The following is a 20,676-nucleotide window of genomic DNA, read 5'->3' as shown; positions in this document are numbered from 1 at the left end:
AAAAGAATTGTCAATATTAGGTTTGCAAAAATTGTAAACATCAGATGCAGTTGTTATTTGTGCATAATTTGCTAGTTGAAGACAAGCTTTTCTCAATACATTTTTTATAGTTCCTCCCAAACCATCGCACACAGATTTATCGTGGCTCGGAATGCTCAGCATCAGTAGAAAAATTGTTTTTGTGCCTCACATAAATTTTTAAAGCTTTTTCTATTCTTATATTGAGCAGCACATCCATTAGTGAAATAAAGTACTTCTTCACTTGTGGGTAATGCTCTGCCAGCCACTTAACCATCTCTTTCCGGACAGCATTTACAAATCCTACATCATGTTCCATATCATCACTTATAAAGCAGTGGTTCAGTATTACCAATTTACTTTCTTCATTTACCACATAAATACACACAGGATGGATTGTACATCTGCTTCTTGTCCAGAGGTAACTCTGAATTTCATTCTGAATTTCAAAACTGTAGTTTGCAGCACAGTCCATTAACAGAGTTCCTTTTTCTGGGGTTAGATTTCCTTTCAATTTTTTCAGTGATTTTGACTGACACTTAGATATAAATAAGCATGGTTTAAGTGCCTGTGATTTTGTTACCAACAAGTCGGTGTATTCATCAACAGTTGCAGACTGCTTTAGCAGTTCTGCCCGATGATCTGTGTTTATCCACTGGCTGAATTCAATTTCATCATCAGCATCTTTGTAAGCTAATTTCTGTGTTAATAATTCTGACAGATTGTCATCTATGGGACAATTGCCACAGTGATTAAGCATGCACAGTTTTCAGAATCACGTACAAGAAATTTAATAAGTTCTTTGTATGTTTCTTCAATGTGTTCCACGTCCAGAAGCAGTCTTACATTTTTATGGCTAACACACACACACACACACACACACACACACACACACACACACACACTCTGAGTGAGTGCGGGCAGCACCAGCTGAAATACACCACTTTGGTCTTAGTGAATAAAATTTAGAAAGACCAGTGTTAATGTTTGGATTCTCCCATTTAAAACAATAGTACAGTTCTCTTGAGTTGCAAAGGATGAGTCTTTTTTTGCATATACACATTCTTCTGAATGCTAACTTTGTCTTTTGCACCTGGTAACATTTGAGTATATTCGTCATTTTGGTAGAAATCAGTGACAATCTTTACCATTTCATCGGCAATAACTTTGCTCCTGTTTTGTTTAGGAATTGATAAAATATCCATTTCTGTTTCCAGTTTCCTTGCTTGTTGAACCACATACTCACTAACATTGAATTTTGACAGTATGTTTTCTTTTGACCAAGAAGGTGGAGCTAAAGTTAAAGTTTGAATTTTTTCAGGTACTCTTACACTAGCCACTTTTTCTCTCCTCTCTTAACAATATCATGGCATCAAAATCTTGGGTTTTCTTAATAATTTTATCATCAAATTTTTCTTCTCTATGGTCAGAACCTTCGTAATTGCAATCTAATGTCTGGCTCACTTTTCTTTCCAAAACATGCTTCACTTTTTCTAGTTTTTGTTTGCCATATGAGACCTTGTTGTGATTTGGAATGGAGTGAAGTTTTAAGGGAGATCACCCCAAATCATGTAAAATTTTATTTGCATCCTCACTACTTTGACTTTCTAGTACTGATTTGTGAAATGTCACATCTTGGTCATCTGCATCACTTTCATTTCTATCACTGATGTCAGTTCACAAATCTTACGGACAAATTGTGCACAGCTTTTGGCCCACTTTTACATAGATTCTCTTAGCACTTAATGTTTTAGATGACAACAAACAAACTGACCTGATTTTTTAACTGTTTGCGTTTTTTGGAAGCATCACAATAATTTCATTGATGACTTTCATAACTTTTAAGTAATAGTATCCGTGATGTTCACACATAGTAGCACTTTCTCGATCTTTTGGAAAGCAATATCAAATCTCGTGGTTCTTCACTCAGCTCTTCCGCTTTTTTTTTTTTTTTTTGTAGAGTTTTTACTAAGGTATAGGTTGTCAAATGACATAGTGTTTTCAGTAATTTTCCTACAGTGCATGAATTCACATTTTCCATTGCAATTAACTGAGTGCTAATTCCATTAAAACATACTTTTTACAACTGGAATGATAGAGGCACACCACAAACAGATGTGAGATGTCTCACAGAAAGGCAAAGAACAACTGAGGCCAAATAGACTACTTGTTGCATGCCAGTTATTCTCAACAATGAATTTCAGCAATTGTTGCATTACTTTCATGCCTATAAAGGTTTCAAACATGTTAGTGCTGTCTTAAGAACACTTTTTTATCATTGTAGAGGGTGATCGGCTGAATACACAAATCATATATATTATAGTCTTAAAAAAATCACTGAATTAGGCAAATGAAAGAAAATAAATTTTCACTCTTAAAGAAAGGTAACTTGCCTGCCTAGAATGAGTTATACTCAGATGTGCTACTTTGATACCATTGCATCTGAGACAGTGAGTGGATGGACTTACTTTAAAATGACCCTTTTCCATCACAGCAAAAAGTATTTTGATTTCAGATGTGTGTGTCAATTAGCAGAAGACTCATTAAAATATTTATTAGAAAACTTACAATCTAGGTGATTATTTAAGACCAAAATCAGGTTCCCAGAAAGTTGAAGAAATGTGATATGAGCATTTTTCCACAACGTTGCAATTTTTCTGAAATCTAAAATTGATATACATGAATACTTTCAAAAATTTTCTCTGCAATTTTACTACTTCAATAAGTGGATATCTCTTAACTATATGCCTTATTTAACTTCCAAAAAAATTCCAAATCAAAAGCTTCATAAACACCTGCATTTATGTAGATAACTACCATTTTGCATTGACATTCTTGCAGAGCCCATTTACCAGAATATCACTACATTTAAAATTCGATGTAAAATAAAGTTGTAGTCTGATCCCAAAAAGATGTTGCAGTAGTTCCTATGCTATAATGTGTAAAGTTTTGTGAAAATCTGAGATAGAGAGTTACAAATCCTTGAATTGTTGCGTGTTTTGACATGAATAACCCTTTCACATCTCTACAAAATATTTCATGCAGGTATTCTATAAGTTGGCCAATTTCAAAAGTGACTCATTGATATTATAGTCAAAGCATACCTTTTTTTTTTTTTTGATAAGTGCAAAATTTTACATTTCTGAACATTCGGAGTAAGTTGCCAGTCTCTGCAACGTGTTGAAATCTTATCAAGATCTGACTGAATATTTATGCAGCTTCTTTCAGGTATAGATAAATGCATTGTCTGCAAGGTCATCAATATACAACATGAATAGCATAGGTCCCAACACATTTCCCTGGGCCAAAACCGAAGTTACTTCTGCATCTGATGATGACTCGTATAACATGCTTTGTCCTCCCTAGCAAAAAGTCCTCAATCCACTCACAAATTTCACTTGATACCCCATATGACCATACTTTTGACAAGAAGCGTAGTTGTGGTATTGAGTCAAATGCTTTCCAGAAATTAAAAAACACTGCATCTACCTGGTTGCCATGGTCCAAAACTTTCAGTATGTCATGTGACAAAAGTGCGATTTGGGTTTCACATGATCAATGTTTTTGAAATCTGCGCTTGTTGGCATTGAGGAGGTCATCCTGTTCAAGGTACCTCATTATGTTTGAGCTCAAAATACGTTCTAAGATTCTACAACAAATTGATGTCAAGGACATTGGATGGTTGTTTTGTGGATCACTGCTACTACCCCTTCTTGTAGACAGGTGTGACCTGTGCCTTTTTCCAAGAACTAGACATGGTTTTATTGTTTCAAGGGATCTATCATAGATTATAGTTAGAAGAGGGGCTAACTTAGCTGCAAATTCAGTATAGAACTGACAGGGATTCCACCGTGGCCTGGAGCTTTGTTCAGTTTTAACAGTCTCGGCTGTTTCTCAACACTACTCTCACTAATACTTATTTCATTCATCTTGTCAGTGGTACGAGGATTAAATTGAGGCAATTCTCCTGGGTTTTCCTTTGTAAGGGAAAATTTGAAAATGGAGTTAAGCATTTTAGCTTTTGCTTTGCTATCCTCAGGCACTTTGGTGCCACTAACAGCCTTTACATATCACTGGAATTTCTTTGGGTTATGCGAAAAATTGCTTGACAGTATTCTGCTACGGTAGTCATTGATGGCATCATGCATTGCTCTCTTGACAGCCAAATTCATTCAGCCTCTCTCTGTTTGCAGCACTATGCTTTGTTTTACACCTGTTATGTGTTAGCTTCTGTTTCTTTAGAAATTTCTATACAGTGGCTGTATACCGTGAAGGTTCCCTCCCATGATGAACTGTTCTGCTGGGTACATATCTACCCAATGCGTGGTCAACTATTCTTTTAAACTTGAGCCAAAGTTCCTCTACATGCTTCTGACCTGTGCTGAAAGTTTCAAGTTCCCCATTAGGGTAGGGCATTACTGATATTTTGTCTAGTTTGCTGAGCTTATAAATCTTTCTACTTGTCTTAGTTGGTCTTTCTACTTTAGTATTCATAGTTGTTACAACTGCCTTATGGTCACTGATACCAGTTTTGTTGTGGACATTCTCAAAAAGGCCAGTTCTGTTTGTTGCCATTAGATCTAATATATTTCCATGATGAATGAAGTGCCTTGCCATCTATTCTAGGTAGTTTTCAGAGAAGGCATTTAGTAAAGTTTCACAGGATGTTTTATCACACCCTCCACTAACAAAACTGTAATTTTTCCAATTAATTGTTGGACAATTAAAGTCTCCACCGATGATAGCAGTATGATTGGGGAACTTGTGTACAAGTGAACTGAGGTTTTCAGTAAGGTCTTTGGTTACATGGAGAGATGAGTCTGATGGGCAATAGAAGGATGCAATTATCATTTTATGCCCACCCCTGATAATGAGTCTTGCCCAAATGATCTCACATGCAGCTTCAACTTGTCTCGGTGAATTTGAGTTCCTTGCCTTCTGCGATAAATACATCACCTCCATTTTCCTATTCTTTCAACAAACACTTAAATTTTCCCCAAAAATCACACTGCTATCAATTTCAGGTTTCAACCAGCTTTATGTACTGACTATTATGTGAGCTTAACTGATTTTCATGAGTCAAACTCTGGCACTTTGTTGCAAATGCTTCAGCAGTTTACCATGAGGATTTTAATACTCTCACATGTGCGAGGCATTTCTTTCGATCTTTCACTGTTGCTCTGGGTGTCCTACAGTTATCGTTATCTGGATTGGAAGGAGAGTCGCCTAATCTAAAAAACGCTTTTGTGCATCCCACCCACAGTCAGCTACCTGAGAAGGTGCCTCTGATGTGTAGTGCACATCTAACCAGTATTTGCATGCTGGCCCCAAGATTAGAAGAAAAATATATTTAGTTATTCCTTCAACAACATTTCTGGGTAGGAGCCACAGTCATATGAAATGTTTTGGTCATTTTTCTTGCAGTCACATCAGACTTCAAATTAGTGAAGTACATCAGACTTCAAATTAGTGAAGTACATCAGACTTCAAATTAGTGAAGTGTTTGATATAGCTTCTCCAACTCAGAACCAAATGTCACCTCACAACCTAACCTAAACCTCAAGCTGTGTTACAGATCCGCGTATCACCACATGTAAGATTTCATATGTAGATTCTTTGGCTTTATCAACTTGCAACCAAAGTGTCAGCTTCCAACCAGACTTACTCTCTGGGCTACACTGCAGATCATTGTGTCACTGCAAATCACTTCTTAAAACAAACAGAGATGAAATACTCTGTTGTGTTTTCTTCCTGTTGTGTGCATATGGTACCGCACATCACATCATCATGTTACGGGATGCAGCCAACATCTGGTGTTGGTAGGTTCAGTTGACCACAAACTTCTGCTATCTTAATTATCAGATCATAGTGCTCCATCTCAGAGGATCGTAGCAACTGTTTAGGTTTGATAGTTCACTTTCGAATTCAGTGGAAATGTTTATAAATTACAGTTGTGTAAATTCTGTACTTCGGTTTTTGCTAAGTTAAAGATGACTGGTTGCAGTTATTTATGGTAATCTTAATTCATCACAGTCAGTGTTCAGCATGCATAACTGATAAAAGTTTACTTCCTTCAGTGCTGATAATCAGATGTAATCATTCATTTCTGGCATTAGTCCCCAGTTAAGTGGGAACAAACACATTTTTATTTAAAAGATGTGTTGACAATAGACAATTCGGTTAGTAATGGGATACATAGTTCACAGACTTCAGGGACAGTAGACAACATTTCGACTGTAGCTCCAAATTATTTTAAGAGTAAGACAGTAGCCTTTATCACTCCAGGCTCTTGAAAAATCGTATGAGCATAAGTGGAATGGGAACTGTATGTGTGGAAAACACTTGTTCACTGTGTAAAAAGAATGTTAATTAGAGAGAAATAAGTGCTGTTACATACAAGATATTATAGTATGTATAAGTATCAGTTTCATCTTAAATGAAAGCTGCAGCTTTTTTTATGGAACTCAGATTGTAATGTTAGAATTTTATACGCTTAGTAAATTCAGCTTTGGTTTTAAAAATGACATACAGAGAAATGATGAAAATTTCTTACATTTTTTTATATGGCCAAGATGACCTTTCACAAACTTGCAATAGAAACACCTGCTTTTAGCTACAAAAGAGACATGCAGTTTATGGAAATTTTAGGCACCTCTACATGTGCAGATGTGTTCTCACATGCATTTTTGAGTGACCTTTATGAGCAACCATTTTGTTTATAACTGGCTGTCATTTTTTGAGGAAAATAGGTTATGTAGAAGTTAAAGTAATAGCAAAATCTTTCAGAAAAAATATTTCTAAACATAATCTCTTTCAGCTGAAACTGACAGGATCATTCATACTTGCGAGATATCTGCAGTAATTGATGTAGGGCGAACATCACATGTGTCCATTTGTCACCCATTCCTACCACACACACCTGCCATCAGCAAAATTTATATTCAAGTGTAGCATACATCACAAGTTATATGTTTGTGCCTACTGCTAGGCAGAGAGAAATTAAGCAATGCATCTACAAGCACTGACTTATCCCAGTTTACATTGAGAAGTAAAAATGAAGAAAAAAAAAGTAATTTGACCCATTGTGGTCAAGCTACACTTGGTGTATATGTGGCAAATTTGATTAAGTTGAAAGTACAGATCATGCCAACATGGAACTGTGCTTGAGTTAACATTTAGGTCAGTCTGAAAAAACCTAGAAGCCCCCTCTAACGGCATCTCAACCATCAATCTAGATTGGATAATAGTAAACAGAGATGGCACTAGCACATGGCTAAGTTATCAACGAAGTCAGTTCTACATGCTTTGCACACGCTAACTTCTTTTATTGTCTTAACCAGTTGATGGGACCACTAGCATACATTGCATCACGTCAGATTCTAACTTCCGGCATAATCTTCTGGGACAGTGCAGTGAAGGTCAAAGAAGTATTTATTCTACTGAAGTGTGCTGTAAGAATATTGTGTATAGCTGATAGCTGAACACCTTGCAGGCATCTTCAGGCAGATGGATATTTACACAATACATATATAGACCAACTCCATAATTAAATTTATGGTGAATAACGAGAGTGAATTTAGAAATTTAGAGTGAACTGTATCATTTACAGCTTCAGTACTAGAAATAAAAAATTCCATGCAGACTATTCATCACTCTAAGGTTCAGAATTGAGTTTTATATTCCAATGCAAAAGACTGTAGAAGGTCATCAGCAGTTAAAAAAGTAACTGTTTTTCCCCTCGCGTAAAAGTAATCCAGAATTAAGTACCATAGTGAAGCAGTGTGTAGTTGCTGCTTCTGCCTGTTAAAGCAAACCTTGATGCATTCTGCATCTCTGAATCCTGTCCGTTATTTTGGGCTTTGTGCGTTCTGAATGTGTTACAGATTGCCATCTTTAGAATAGCTATGAGGGCATTCTCCAGCTCTTTCTTTCACTGTGTTGTCCAGTCCGTACACACACACACACACACACACACACACACACACACACACACACACACACACAATTCTGTGGAAAAAGGTCAAGATCTACACTGTAGTTGCCACTTCTTGATCTGGATAAACGTGCCAGATGGAGCGCACACAACTTCATACATTGTGCCAATAAATCTTCAGATGTAGAGGAGACAATGAGGAGAGTTTGATGTTGCGATGCAGTGTGCTTCACTAATACTGTAAAGAGAAGTGGGATTCATCCACTCTAGCAAAGGAGACATTGCTTAGACTATTGCACCTCCCATCCAGTAACCATCTTTCTGCTTCAACTGAGTTATTCTAAGGGCTCAAGACTGGCGACATTGCTATATTCATTACTGACTTGTGTCATGAGCCATAGATGTTCATGTATTTCTATTCTTTTTGTTACTGCTGGCTGTTACTTTGGTTTCTGCACCTGGAACCATTTCAGAATGACCTGAAGGTCAAAATTTCTCTAGTTGATATTGTAGCAAATGTACAACACTGGAAAGTATGAAGTCATTTACAAAATTGTATGAGAATGTGAGCCCACAACAAAGACAATTGTGTGTATAAACATAAAGCTATCATCTAGTAATTCTTTTTCTGGTGCATTCCTCATGTCGGAAGAGAGGCTATTTTGTGATGATTAGTCCTTTTATTGTACTTAGGATAGTTCCCTTCAGTTAGGTATTGTGTGTTAACCCTTAAACGCATGATTTTTTATTTCAAGCTGTAAAAATTACCACGTTTAGTTTATAGTGCCTACATTACGAAAAAAATATTGAAGATTTTTTAAAATTGAATTAACAAAGCATTATTGTTTTAAATTGCTACACACACAAAAACAGACCTAATTTCAAATCTATCATAAAGACACTTGAATTAACTGTCTACACCATACTACTTAAGTTTTCAGAATAAAAAAAGTGATTTTCAAACCCACAAAGAAGTGCACAAACACAAAAAAAAGTCTCTACTGTCAGCCAAAACACACGCGCCGCAATACATCCACACAGCTGATTGTCGAACTGTTTCAGTTCGTCCTGCCATTTAAAATCGCTATGAAGAACCACTAGCAGCTTAGCAGCTGCAGTGGAGTGTATACACTGAACAACATAATGAGTTTGTTACAAAATGTTGCTAAGTATAGGATACATTGAAGAAATAAAGTCTGTAGCTGATCAGCTCCATTATGCATTAAAGGGGTTAACGGAAACGTCCGATTCCACCTGTCTGCTTTGACGCCACCAATATGGCAGAAATGACCATTCACAACAACTCTCATATTGCGACAACAAACACAAAAATAGTTCGAAAAACCATCAAACACATATTCCTCCAAAAATATAATGAAACCAATGGGACAAGCCGGGGAAATTGGGAGTTTTTGGGTGGGGACAAACTAAAAATAAACACACGCCACTAAACCAAACGATAAAACAACCACAACCTTCCCAAAATAACTAAAAACAATATCATCCTTCCATACCACACTATAAATCTCATAACTTTCACTGAATGCTAAAAAAATGGAATCAAACACTTCCCTTGACCTGTTATCCTTATGACATCTCCACATATAGCCGTCCCTGGTCCGAGATGCCAGAACTTTAGTAAGCCTCATTTCTTCACGACACACTGAACACTTCACGACTTCATCCAAAAATCTGAACAGTTGAAGAAATTTTATAAGAGACAATGCACTGTCCCCCACATTGCCAACAACCAAAAACTGTTGACCTTGTCAGTCATATCCATACCTACTAAAGACATAAACAAAGCAATTTTCCAAAATTCACACATGATGAACAGAAAACAACTACAATAATGTCAACATAACACAACCAAAATCGTTAACTCGCTGAAAAATATTCCGATGAAAGCATAGTCACTATCAGTACCATGCACGTGCAATGCTATCACGCAAATGAACCCCATACGCCACCTAACACGCTACCCATAAAGACACCACCAGAGAGAACCACTGACTGCAATAATATGCCACCTATAAACACGCCACACACGCAAGCTAAACCAAAAACATCACCTAACATACAACACATAAACACACCACCAGACAGCATCACCGATCACATCAAAACGACACCTACAAACACGCCACTCTCACAAACTAAATTCCGCGCCGTCGAGACGTCACACACCACAACAGCCTTACGTCATGGGTCAAAGCTGACGGCTGGAATCGGACGCTTCCATTGACCCCGTTAAAGGGTTAAATTCTAAAATTGGACCGGTGGCATCTTTTTTTTCTCACATTTCCATGAAGCCACATTACTATGTTTAAGATATATTGTAATTACTCAAAAAAAATTTTCAGTGTGCCTCATTGATAGTATATTTATGTGTGGACTACACAATGATAATAGTGTTTTCATACTCCTCATTAATAGCAAGTATTACAGTTCAGTGTGCGATCCACTCAATGAGAGTTGTATTCAACCACCTACCCAAGTTTGTTCCAAAATGAGAAAAAACACATTCTGAATGAGAAAAAGTATTTGAGGGTAGATCATCATCTATACTAGTATATGAAGACAAGTCGTCATCGTTTAACATTGTTACCAAAAATCTCGGAAAGTACTTAACTAATTTACTTCCAATTTTTACATGCCTTTGGATGGACTTATGCTATATATTTTTAATATATATAATTGTATATGCAGGTTGTATATTTTATTATATATTGTATATATAATATACAAAGTGGAAACATTAGCAAAAATCACAAAAAATTCTTGACTGATTTACTTCAAATTTTTAAATGGTACTAAAAAAATATAACCTATGTTTGATAAATATTTATTAAACAACAATATACAGGTTTTATGTTAAAACTGACTGCAAGAAAGAAAATGCTGCGCTGTGAACAGTGCAATTTCATTTTCTTTCTCGCATTCAGTTTTAACTATGATACCAGGGCATTTAAACCATTAAACAAAAGTCTTGCTCCCATATGTATTCATTTCCTTACATATAATGTCAAGCAAAATTTGTATACACAGCGGTGTACTGTTTCATTTTCTTCATCATAGCCATTTTTAACAGAAAGCATTAAACTTGTCTTATTGCTTATCACCCTATGGTTAAAATACTATAACAGAATCTGTATTATGCAAAACTTTCTAATACTACCTGTTTGCAGCAGCAAGAGAGATCTCATACACCATGTATGCTAATGATCCCAAATGATTTACTCATTTATTTTAAGCGACTTCCATTCCCAATCAAGTTTTTGTTGGTCATAGCAATACACAATGCTCAAGGCCAGTGAGAGGCGGAAAGAGGAGTTGAACCGGGGGAGGAGGGCAGGCAATGGACATAGAGAGGGGAAGGAAAAGATGGACAGAGAGAGGACCAAGTGGACAGAAATAGGAAGAGGAGGAGGAGGGGAGGGGGGGGGGGGCGTCAGGACTTAACATTCAATTCCCACACATATTTAGCAGTTGCAAAGCATTGTCGGGTACAGTAGTGAAGTAGAAAGTGACCAGTGTTTGTCATCCATAGTATCAGAAGTCCGTCAAACTATAAAATTTTTCCACTAACTTGCCTTAAAAACATTGATTGTAATTTTATTATTTTATTTTACGATGTCTGTGTTTACAATTGTTATTATGCAATGTTCCTTCAGTGATACGAGCGTGTCTGAAGGAACAGACACTGATGACGATCCACAGCTGCTCATTAAATATTATGAAATTTTATTTGGAAATTAAGATTTCAAAGTGACTTAAGCTTTACTATTTATTGATGACACGTGAAAATCTGTGCTGGTCTGACACAAACTTTCATGTGTCCCCAATAAATAATACAGGTGAAGTCACTTTGAATTCACACTTTGTGAATAAAATTCAGAATATTTAACATTCTTTATAAAACTATGGCAATAACACTTCCGTAATCTGATTTTGGGTACACAGTTTGTTCTTTGTATTTAATTTAGAAAGTAGCCCATTAAGAACCCCACTTTCACAAACAACCAGAGGATGCAAAAATATTTTAATCCAAGTGTGATCAGTTATTCTCTCAGTTCTTAAAAACTGATTTCTATTCAGTTGGTGCAAAATTTCATAAGTAAAGGTGCTTGTCCATCATGTCATTGTTCTTCAGCTGCCATAACCTATTATTTTTGTTCGAACTTGGGATCCTAAGATTTATTGTGAAGAATGTTAATAAGAAGACTGTAAAAACACAGTATGTAATTGTAATGTGAAAAATTGAGTTTACAGCTATGGAATCTCATTTGGCATGATCTGAAAAATTTGAAGAGAGAGTTGTTATTTTCAGAAATGTTGTGCTTGTTGAGTGAAATTAGATATCTGAGGTTATTATGTCACGGAGTCTTGAGTGCATTTCCATTTTATAGTACGTTGTTATGTACAGGCATAGAAATTGTTCCTAACATAACAGTAGCATAGCATAACAATAGCTGGTGAGGGAAACAGTTTAGTTTCATAATTGCAGTTTAATTATGTATTAAGTTTTATGTTTTCCTATAGCTCACAGGTGATGATAAAAGAATGAAGACTGAGAAAATTTGTGGGACTGTCAATGCAATAAAGCGTCTTTATGGAAATGCAGTACAATCATATTCAGATACCGTACCAATAGCTTTTGTGGATTCTGATGGTGAAATATCAGTTGAAGTATATGTGGCTAATGAGCCTCTGTCTTCAAACTCTGAGGAACTTACATTTTCACTGGCATTCACACGTTCTGTTCGTAAGTTTTTCACCTTTCTTTCTCCTTTTTTTGCTTACTTTATTACTAAAAACCTTGTGTCACAGGCTAAAGATTTTGATGCTGGTTATGTAGCTGCTAATTGTTTTTAAGTGAAATGTTCCTTGAATGAGAAATCCGTGTTGTTGAACAGTTAACTTTTAAATTTTTATTGTTTTGGAGATTTGCAAAATCCAGTTGTCTAAGTGGTGAGGGTAATTTATTATTTTAATCCTTGTTATGTGATAAGGTTGAAAATAAATGTACACTATTATTTACAGTAACTTTCTACTAACACTGCTTGGGTATTTTATGATACATTGTGAAATTGTGCTTTAAATAGTGCCTGATTTGGACATTATTATTATTATTGCTGGTTTGAGAACATTTGTACATAGTAACTGCTTGAAAAGTTCTCATGAATTGTGTCGGACACTATCAGAGAAACTGTACAATATTTCAACACGGAAACTGCTCGTCATGTTCAAGTGAGAATGTGGGTAGCTGTGGTGGTGAAACACTATACATGCTAGCTTGCTAGAAATGTGGGGGTGTCAGAAGTGTGTGTGAAAGGGGGCGGGGGGGGGGGGGGCTATTAAATCATTGCAGTGGATTTGACTTCCATGGCTCCTGCTGGATCATGTCTCTGTTCATTAAATCATTTTTGACACATATTTTGACTCATTCTGTAATGATATCCCAGTATATCAGATACATTTACATCTTGATCACTCACTATGTTTAATGCATATTGGTAGAAACACGTGGTGGATCTTCCGTTTAGAATACCCATTCTGAACAAGTACAGAGGGAGATGGCTATGATCTGTTGATAAGCTCTCAGGATGTGATATATCCTTTATGAATGAGTGTATGTAATACATTGCTGTGTTGAGACGGCTAGTATCTCATAAGTACTGGTCAGTATGTGTTGGTTGTGAAGCACATTGTACCTCAAGTACCCATTATCTGTTATATGAACCATTGTGTTACAAGAGTAAGTTCTCCATTTTTTTCCACTTCCATAGTGAAACAAAGGATAGAATGAGAAAAATTCATATTATCTACATACCTCCAAAATACAAATTTCACTTTAGAATGTCTGATAGAAATGATTTATCCTCAATGACATTAGTACACTCCTGGAAATGGAAAAAAGAACACATTGACACCGGTGTGTCAGACCCACCATACTTGCTCCGGACACTGCGAGAGGGCTGTACAAGCAATGATCACACGCACGGCACAGCGGACACACCAGGAACCGCGGTGTTGGCCGTCGAATGGCGCTAGCTGCGCAGCATTTGTGCACCGCCGCCGTCGTCAGTGTCAGCCAGTTTGCCGTGGCATACGGAGCTCCATCGCAGTCTTTAACACTGGTAGCATGCCGCGACAGCGTGGACGTGAACAGTATGTGCGGTTGATGGACTTTGAGCGAGGGCGTATAGTGGGCATGCGGGAGGCCGGGTGGACGTACCGCCGAATTGCTCAACACGTGGGGCGTGATGTCTCCACAGTACATCGATGTTGTCGCCAGTGGTCGGCGGAAGGTGCACGTGCCCGTCGACCTGGGACCGGACCGCAGCGACGCACAGATGCACGCCAAGACCGTAGGATCCTATGCAGTTTCGTAGGGGACCGCACCGCCACTTCCCAGCAAATTAGGGACACTGTTGCTCCTGGGGTATCGGCGAGGACCATTCGCAACCGTCTCCATGAAGCTGGGCTACGGTCCCGCACACCTTTAGGCCGTCTTCCGCTCACGCCCCAACATCGTGCAGCCCGCCTCCAGTGGTGTCGCGACAGGCGTGAATGGAGGGACGAATGGAGACGTGTCGTCTTCAGCGATGAGAGTCGCTTCTGCCTTGGTGCCAATGATGGTCGTATGCGTGTTTGGCGCCGTGCAGGTGAGCGCCACAATCAGGACTGCGTACGACCGAGGCGCACAGGGCCAACACCCGGCATCATGGTGTGGGGAGCGATCTCCTACACTGGCCGTACACCACTGGTGATCGTGGAGGGGACACTGAATAGTGCACGGTACATCCAAACCGTCATCGAACCCATCGTTCTACCATTCCTAGACCGGCAAGGGAACTTCCTGTTCCAACAGGACAATGCACGTCCGCATGTATCCCGTGCCACCCAACGTGCTCTAGAAGGTGTAAGTCAACTACCCTGGCCAGCAAGATCTCCGGATCTGTCCCTCATTGAGCATGTTTGGGACTGGATGAAGCGTCGTCTCACGTGGTCTGCACGTCCAGCACGAACGCTGGTCCAACTGAGTGGAAATGGCATGGCAAGCCGTTCCACAGGACTACATCCAGCATCTCTACAATCGTCTCCATGGGAGAATAGCAGCCTGCATTGCTGCGAAAGGTGGATATACACTGTACTAGTGCCGACATTGTGCATGCTCTGTTGCCTGTGTCTATGTGCCTGTGGTTCTGTCAGTGTGATCATGTGATGTATCTGACCCCAGGAATGTGTCAATAAAGTTTCCCCTTCCTGGGACAATGAATTCACGGTGTTCTTATTTCAATTTCCAGGAGTGTATAAACATTAGTTACTGTGGAAGACATTGATTCATTGCAACACCTTCTGTTTGTTCACAATATTGGTCCCTGTGTAAAAAATTGGTCAAAGTGAGCACATGTGTGAATAACTTATTCGTATGAGTTGCAAAGCACAGCATTCAATTGTGGCAGCCATCTCGACAGAAAGACTACAGTACTACTAAGTCTCACACCTGTTGATTTGAGGCTGAAATTCTTAGGTTGATCTATACAGTCATCTGATTTGCAAATTTGGTATTCACATTTCCCTTAAAGTAGGGCTCAAAACAGAAGCTAAATGAATCATTAGATAGTGTGTCAGAGCTCCAATATTGCTAACAATTGGACAAAGCAGAACCCATTTTATGTATCTCAGAGAAACAAGTGCTTGTACTGTTAGGTACGTGTAACCACATTGCTAGGGAACTGAAAATGAAATATTGTGTGGCTAGGACCCCTCATCGAGAGGTGCAAGTCTTTTTAGTTGACGCCACTTCGGCGACTTGCATGATGATGGGGATGATATGATGATGAAAACAACATAACACCCAGTCCTTCAGCGAAGAAAATCCCCAACGCAGCTGTGAATCAAACCTGGGCCCCCTTGGATGCCATTCTACCATGCTGAACACTCAGCTATTGAGGTGGACAGCTAGGAAACTGGTTTGATATGAAGAGGGTGGATTTCTTCCATTGTGTTGCATCTGTAGCACCCTTCTGAAGACGTCACTGTATTAAAGACAGATATGCTGACTCAAGTGTCACATTAGAATAGGTTGAACAGGAAAATTGGTTGTTGCTTTCCAACATCTGAAGACAGGACATAGCACTAACAATAGGGTGACCAAGATCCTCCTGTCTTCCTCAGCTGGATTTCCAACACCATACTTTGCATATTTGTGTGGTAGGGAGCTCAGGGACTCAGCATCCCTATGATGATGTAAAATCCTGTTCCCCTTCTCTTGGCATATGTGCTCTGCTAGCTAGCTAAAGAGCAAGTGTATTGTGTACTTGGGCAACCTACAGAACCTTTCAAGCCGTTATTACCAACTGTTGCAAAAAAACTTTAATACAGTGCACAGTGAGTACTGACTCAGCATATTGAAAAGTTGAAACAGCCTTAGGTGAAATTAAAAGCAAGGGTGGTGACGTAAAGAGTGCAATGGAAATTCCACTGTTAAACCCAGTGATATCGCACTCTTGGCCTAGGGGTAGCATCTTTGAATTATAATCAAAATGTCTTCGTTCCCGGGTTCGAATCCAGCCGCTGCTTAAATTTTGATTAATAATCAGCATTGGCGGCCGAAGACTTCCGGCATAAGAAGTCACCCTCATTCTGCCAACGGCCTTGTCAAAAAAGGTGAAGGAGTGGACAGGGTACTCTCTGGTCCTAGGGGTGGGAAACTGCCCATAAAGGCAGAAGAATCAGCAAAGATCAATGGCATGAGGACGCAGAAAGCAATGGAAACCACTGCATTAGAAACACGTAATGTGTATCCACAGGACATACAACCTGTAATTGAAGAATGTCATGATGATCTCTCCATTGGCAAAAGATTCCCAAATAGTCCCTCATTCGGATCTCTGGAAGGGGACTGCCAAGGGGTAGGTTATCATGAGAAAAAGATTGAATAATCAATGAAACGATGATGCTCTACAAGTTGGGGCGTGGGATGTCAGAAGCTTGAACGTGGCAGGGAAACTAGAAAATCTGAAAAGGGAAATGCAAAGGCGGAGTCTAGATATAGTAGGGATCAGTGAAGTGAAGTGGAAAGAAGACAAGGATTTCTGGTCAGATGAGTATAGGGTAATATCAACAGCAGCAAAAAATGGTATGACGAGAGTAGGATTCGTTATGAATAGGAAGATAGGGCAGAGAGAGTGTTACTGTGAACAGTTCAGTGGCAGAATCGACAGCAAACCAACACCGACAATGATAGTTCAGGTATAGATGGCAATGTCACAAGCTGAAGATGAAGAGAGAGTGTATGAGGATATTGAAAGGGTAATACAGTATGTAAAGGGGGATGAAAATCTAATAGTCGTGGGGGACTGGAATGCAATTGTAGGGGAAGGAGTTGAAGAAAAGATTACAGGAGGATATAGAATTGAGACAAGGAATGAGAGAGGAGAAAGACTAATTGAGCTAGTAATAGCGAATACTCTGTTCAAGAATCACAAGAAGAGGAGGTATACTTGGAAAAGGTCGGGTGACACGGGAAGATTTCAGTTAGATTACATCATAGTCAGACAGAGATTCCAAAATTTGATACTGGATTGTAAGGCATACCCAGGAGCAGATATAGCACTCAGATCACAAAATAGTAGTGATGAAGAGTAGGCTGAAGTTTAAGATATTAGTCAGGAAGAATCAATACGCAGAGGAGGAGGATTCAGAAGTACTAAGGAATGACGAGATATATAGCTCAGTAGGCAGTACAGTTGAATAGGTATGGACATTTCTAAAAAGGACCATCAAGGAAGTTGGAAAGGAAAACATATTTACAAAGAAGGTAACTGCGAAGAAACCAGATTACACAAGAAATACTTCCATTGATTGAAAAAAGGAGGAACTACAAAAATGTTCCAGGAAACTCAGGAAGAGAGAAATACAAGACACTGAGGAATGAAATAGATAGGAAGTGCAAGGAAGCCAAAACAAAATGTGCTGCAGGAAAATGTGAAGACATCAAAAAAGAAATGATTGTCCATACAAGAAAGTCAAAACAACCTTGAGTGACATTAAAAGCAAGGGTGACAACAATAGGAGTGTAGCAGGAATTCCACTTAAATATGTAGGAGAGAGCAGACTGGTGGAAAGAATACACTGAAAGCCTCTATGAGGGGGAAGATTTGTCTGAGGTGACGGAAGTAGAAACAGGAGTCTATTTAGAAGAGATAGGGGATTCAGAATTAGAATCAGAATTTAAAACAGCTTTGGAGGACTTAAGGTCAAGAAAGGCAGAAAAGATGATAACATTCCATCAGAATTTCTAAAATCATTGGGGGAAGTGGCAACAAAATGACTGTCACAGTGCTGTGTCGACATACCATCTGACTTTCGGAAAAGCATCATCCACACAATTCTGAAGACGGCAAGAGCTGACAAGTGCGAGAATTATTGCACAATCAGCTTAACAGCTCATGCATCCAAGTTGCTTTCAGGAATAATATGCAGAAGAATGGAAAAGAAAATTGAGGATGCACTAGATGATCAGTTTGGCTTTAGGAAAGGTAAAGGTACAAGAGAGGCAATTCTGACGTTGTGGTTAATAATGGAAGCAAGACTAAAGAAAAATCAAGACACGTTCATAGGATTTGTTGACCTGGAAAAAGCGTTCTACAATGTAAAATGGTGCAAGATGTTCGAAATTCTGAGAAAAGTAGCGGTAAGCTATAGGGAGAGATGAGTCATATACAATATGCACAACAGCCAAGAGGGAATAATAAGAGTGGGTGACCAACAAAGTATTTGTATTAAAAAGGGTGTAAGACTAGGATGTTGCTTTTCGCTCCTACTGTTCAATCTGTACATTGAGGACGCAGTTATGGAAATAAATGAAAGGTTCAGGAGTGGAATTAAAATTCAGGGTGAAAGGATATCAGTGATACTATTTGCTGATGACATTGCTATCCTGAGTGAAAGTGAAGAAGAATTACATGATTTGCTGAACGGAATGAACAGTCTAATGGGTACAGAGTATGGATTTAGAGTAAATCGAAGAAAGGCGAAGGTAATGAGATGTAGTAGGAATGAGAAACTTAATATCAGGATTGATGGTAACAAAGTAGATGAGGTCAAGGAATTTTGCTAACTAGGCAGTAAAATAACCAATGACTGATGAAGGAAGGGGGACATCAAAAGCAGACCAGCAATGGCCAAGAGAAGTCTACTAATATCAAATATCGACCTTAATTTGAGGAAGAAACTTGAACATGGACTTTAGGAAAACTGGAACAGGAGAGAATCGAAGCATTTGAGATGTGGTGCTACAGACGAATGTTGAAAAGTAGATGGACTGATAAGGTAAGGAATGAGGAGGTTCTGTGCGGAGTAAGAGAGGAAAGGGATATGTGGAACACACTGATAAGGAGAAGGGAAATGGTGATAAGACATCTGTCAAGATATGAGGGAATAACTTCCATGGTATTAGAGGGAGCTGTAGAGGGCAAAAAAAGGTAGAGGAAGACAGAGATTGGAATACATCCAGCAAATAATTGAGGATGTAGGTTGCAAGTGCTATTCTGAGATAAAGAGGTTAGCACAGGAGAGGAATTCCTGGCAGGTCATATCAATCCAGTCAGAAGACTGATCACAAAGAAAAAAAAAAAGAAAAAAAGAGGATGGATGGATGGAAAGAGTACACTGAAGGCCTCTATGAGTGGGAGGGCGTATTTGATGACATGATAGAAGAAGAAATTGAAGTTGATATAGAAGACATAGGCGCTCCAGTATTAGTCAAAATTTAAGAGTCCAGGAAAACTTGAGATCAAATAAATTACAAAGAATAGGTATTTCATCAGAATTTCTAAAATCATTGGTTGAAATGGCATCCAAACATCTATTTATGTTGCCATGTAGAATCTGAGAGTGGCGACATAGCAGCAAACTTTCGGAAAAATATCATCCAAACAATTCCGAAGATAGAAAGGGCAGATTGCACATTCAGCTTAACAGCACATGCATCCAAGTTGCTGACAAGAATAGTGTAAAGAAGAATGGAAAAGAAAGTTAAAAACCAATCAGATAAGGACCAGTTTGTCTTTAGGAAAAGTAAAGACACCAGAAAGGCAGTTCTTACATTGTGCTTGAGAATAGGAAACAAGGCTGCAGAAAAATCGAGACACACTTCATGGGATTTGTTGACCTCGAAAAAGCATTCAGTAATGTAAAATGTTGCGAGATCTCCGAAATTATCAAAAAAAAAAAAAGTAGGTGTAAGCTTAAGGGAATGATGGGTGATACACAGTATGTACAAGAATCAAGCGGGAACAATAATATTGGAAGACCAAGAATGAAGTGTTTGGATTGAGAAGGGTGTAAGACGGATGCAGTGTTTTGCCCCTACTATTCAATCTTTTAGTTGAAGAAGTAATGACAGAAATTAAAGAAAGGTTCAAGAGTGAGGTCGAAATTCAGGATGGAAAGGTATCAAATGACAAGATTCACTGCTGACATTGCCATCCTCAGTAAAAGTGAAAAAAAATCACAGGACCTGTTGGATGGAATGAACAGTCTAATGAGCACATAATATGAATTGATATTGACTTATGAAACAAGGAGGACATAAAAAACAGACTAGCACAGACAAAGGGGTCATTCATGGCTAAGAAAAGTCTGCTAGTATCAAACATAGACCTTACTTTGAAGAAGAAATTCCTGATAATGTACATATGAGCACAGCATTG

At 38.5% G+C, this 20,676-nt stretch overlaps 1 protein-coding gene across 2 annotated transcripts in view; it reads left to right on the top strand.

Moving 5' to 3' along the window:
* LOC126473618 (uncharacterized) overlaps positions 1-20,676 on the top strand; it is a 46,303-nt gene that overhangs the window by 10,178 nt on the left and 15,449 nt on the right. For both annotated transcript variants that reach the window (XM_050100801.1, XM_050100792.1), the window contains exon 3: positions 12,494-12,716. In XM_050100801.1, the coding sequence (XP_049956758.1) occupies positions 12,494-12,716 (223 nt within the window). The remainder of the gene's footprint in view (positions 1-12,493; positions 12,717-20,676) is intronic.

Source organism: Schistocerca serialis, chromosome 1, assembly GCF_023864345.2.
Source record: "Schistocerca serialis cubense isolate TAMUIC-IGC-003099 chromosome 1, iqSchSeri2.2, whole genome shotgun sequence".
Lineage (NCBI taxonomy): Eukaryota > Metazoa > Arthropoda > Insecta > Orthoptera > Acrididae > Schistocerca > Schistocerca serialis.
Note: the sequence above shows the minus strand (reverse complement) of the source record. Positions and strands in the feature narration are given on the sequence as shown.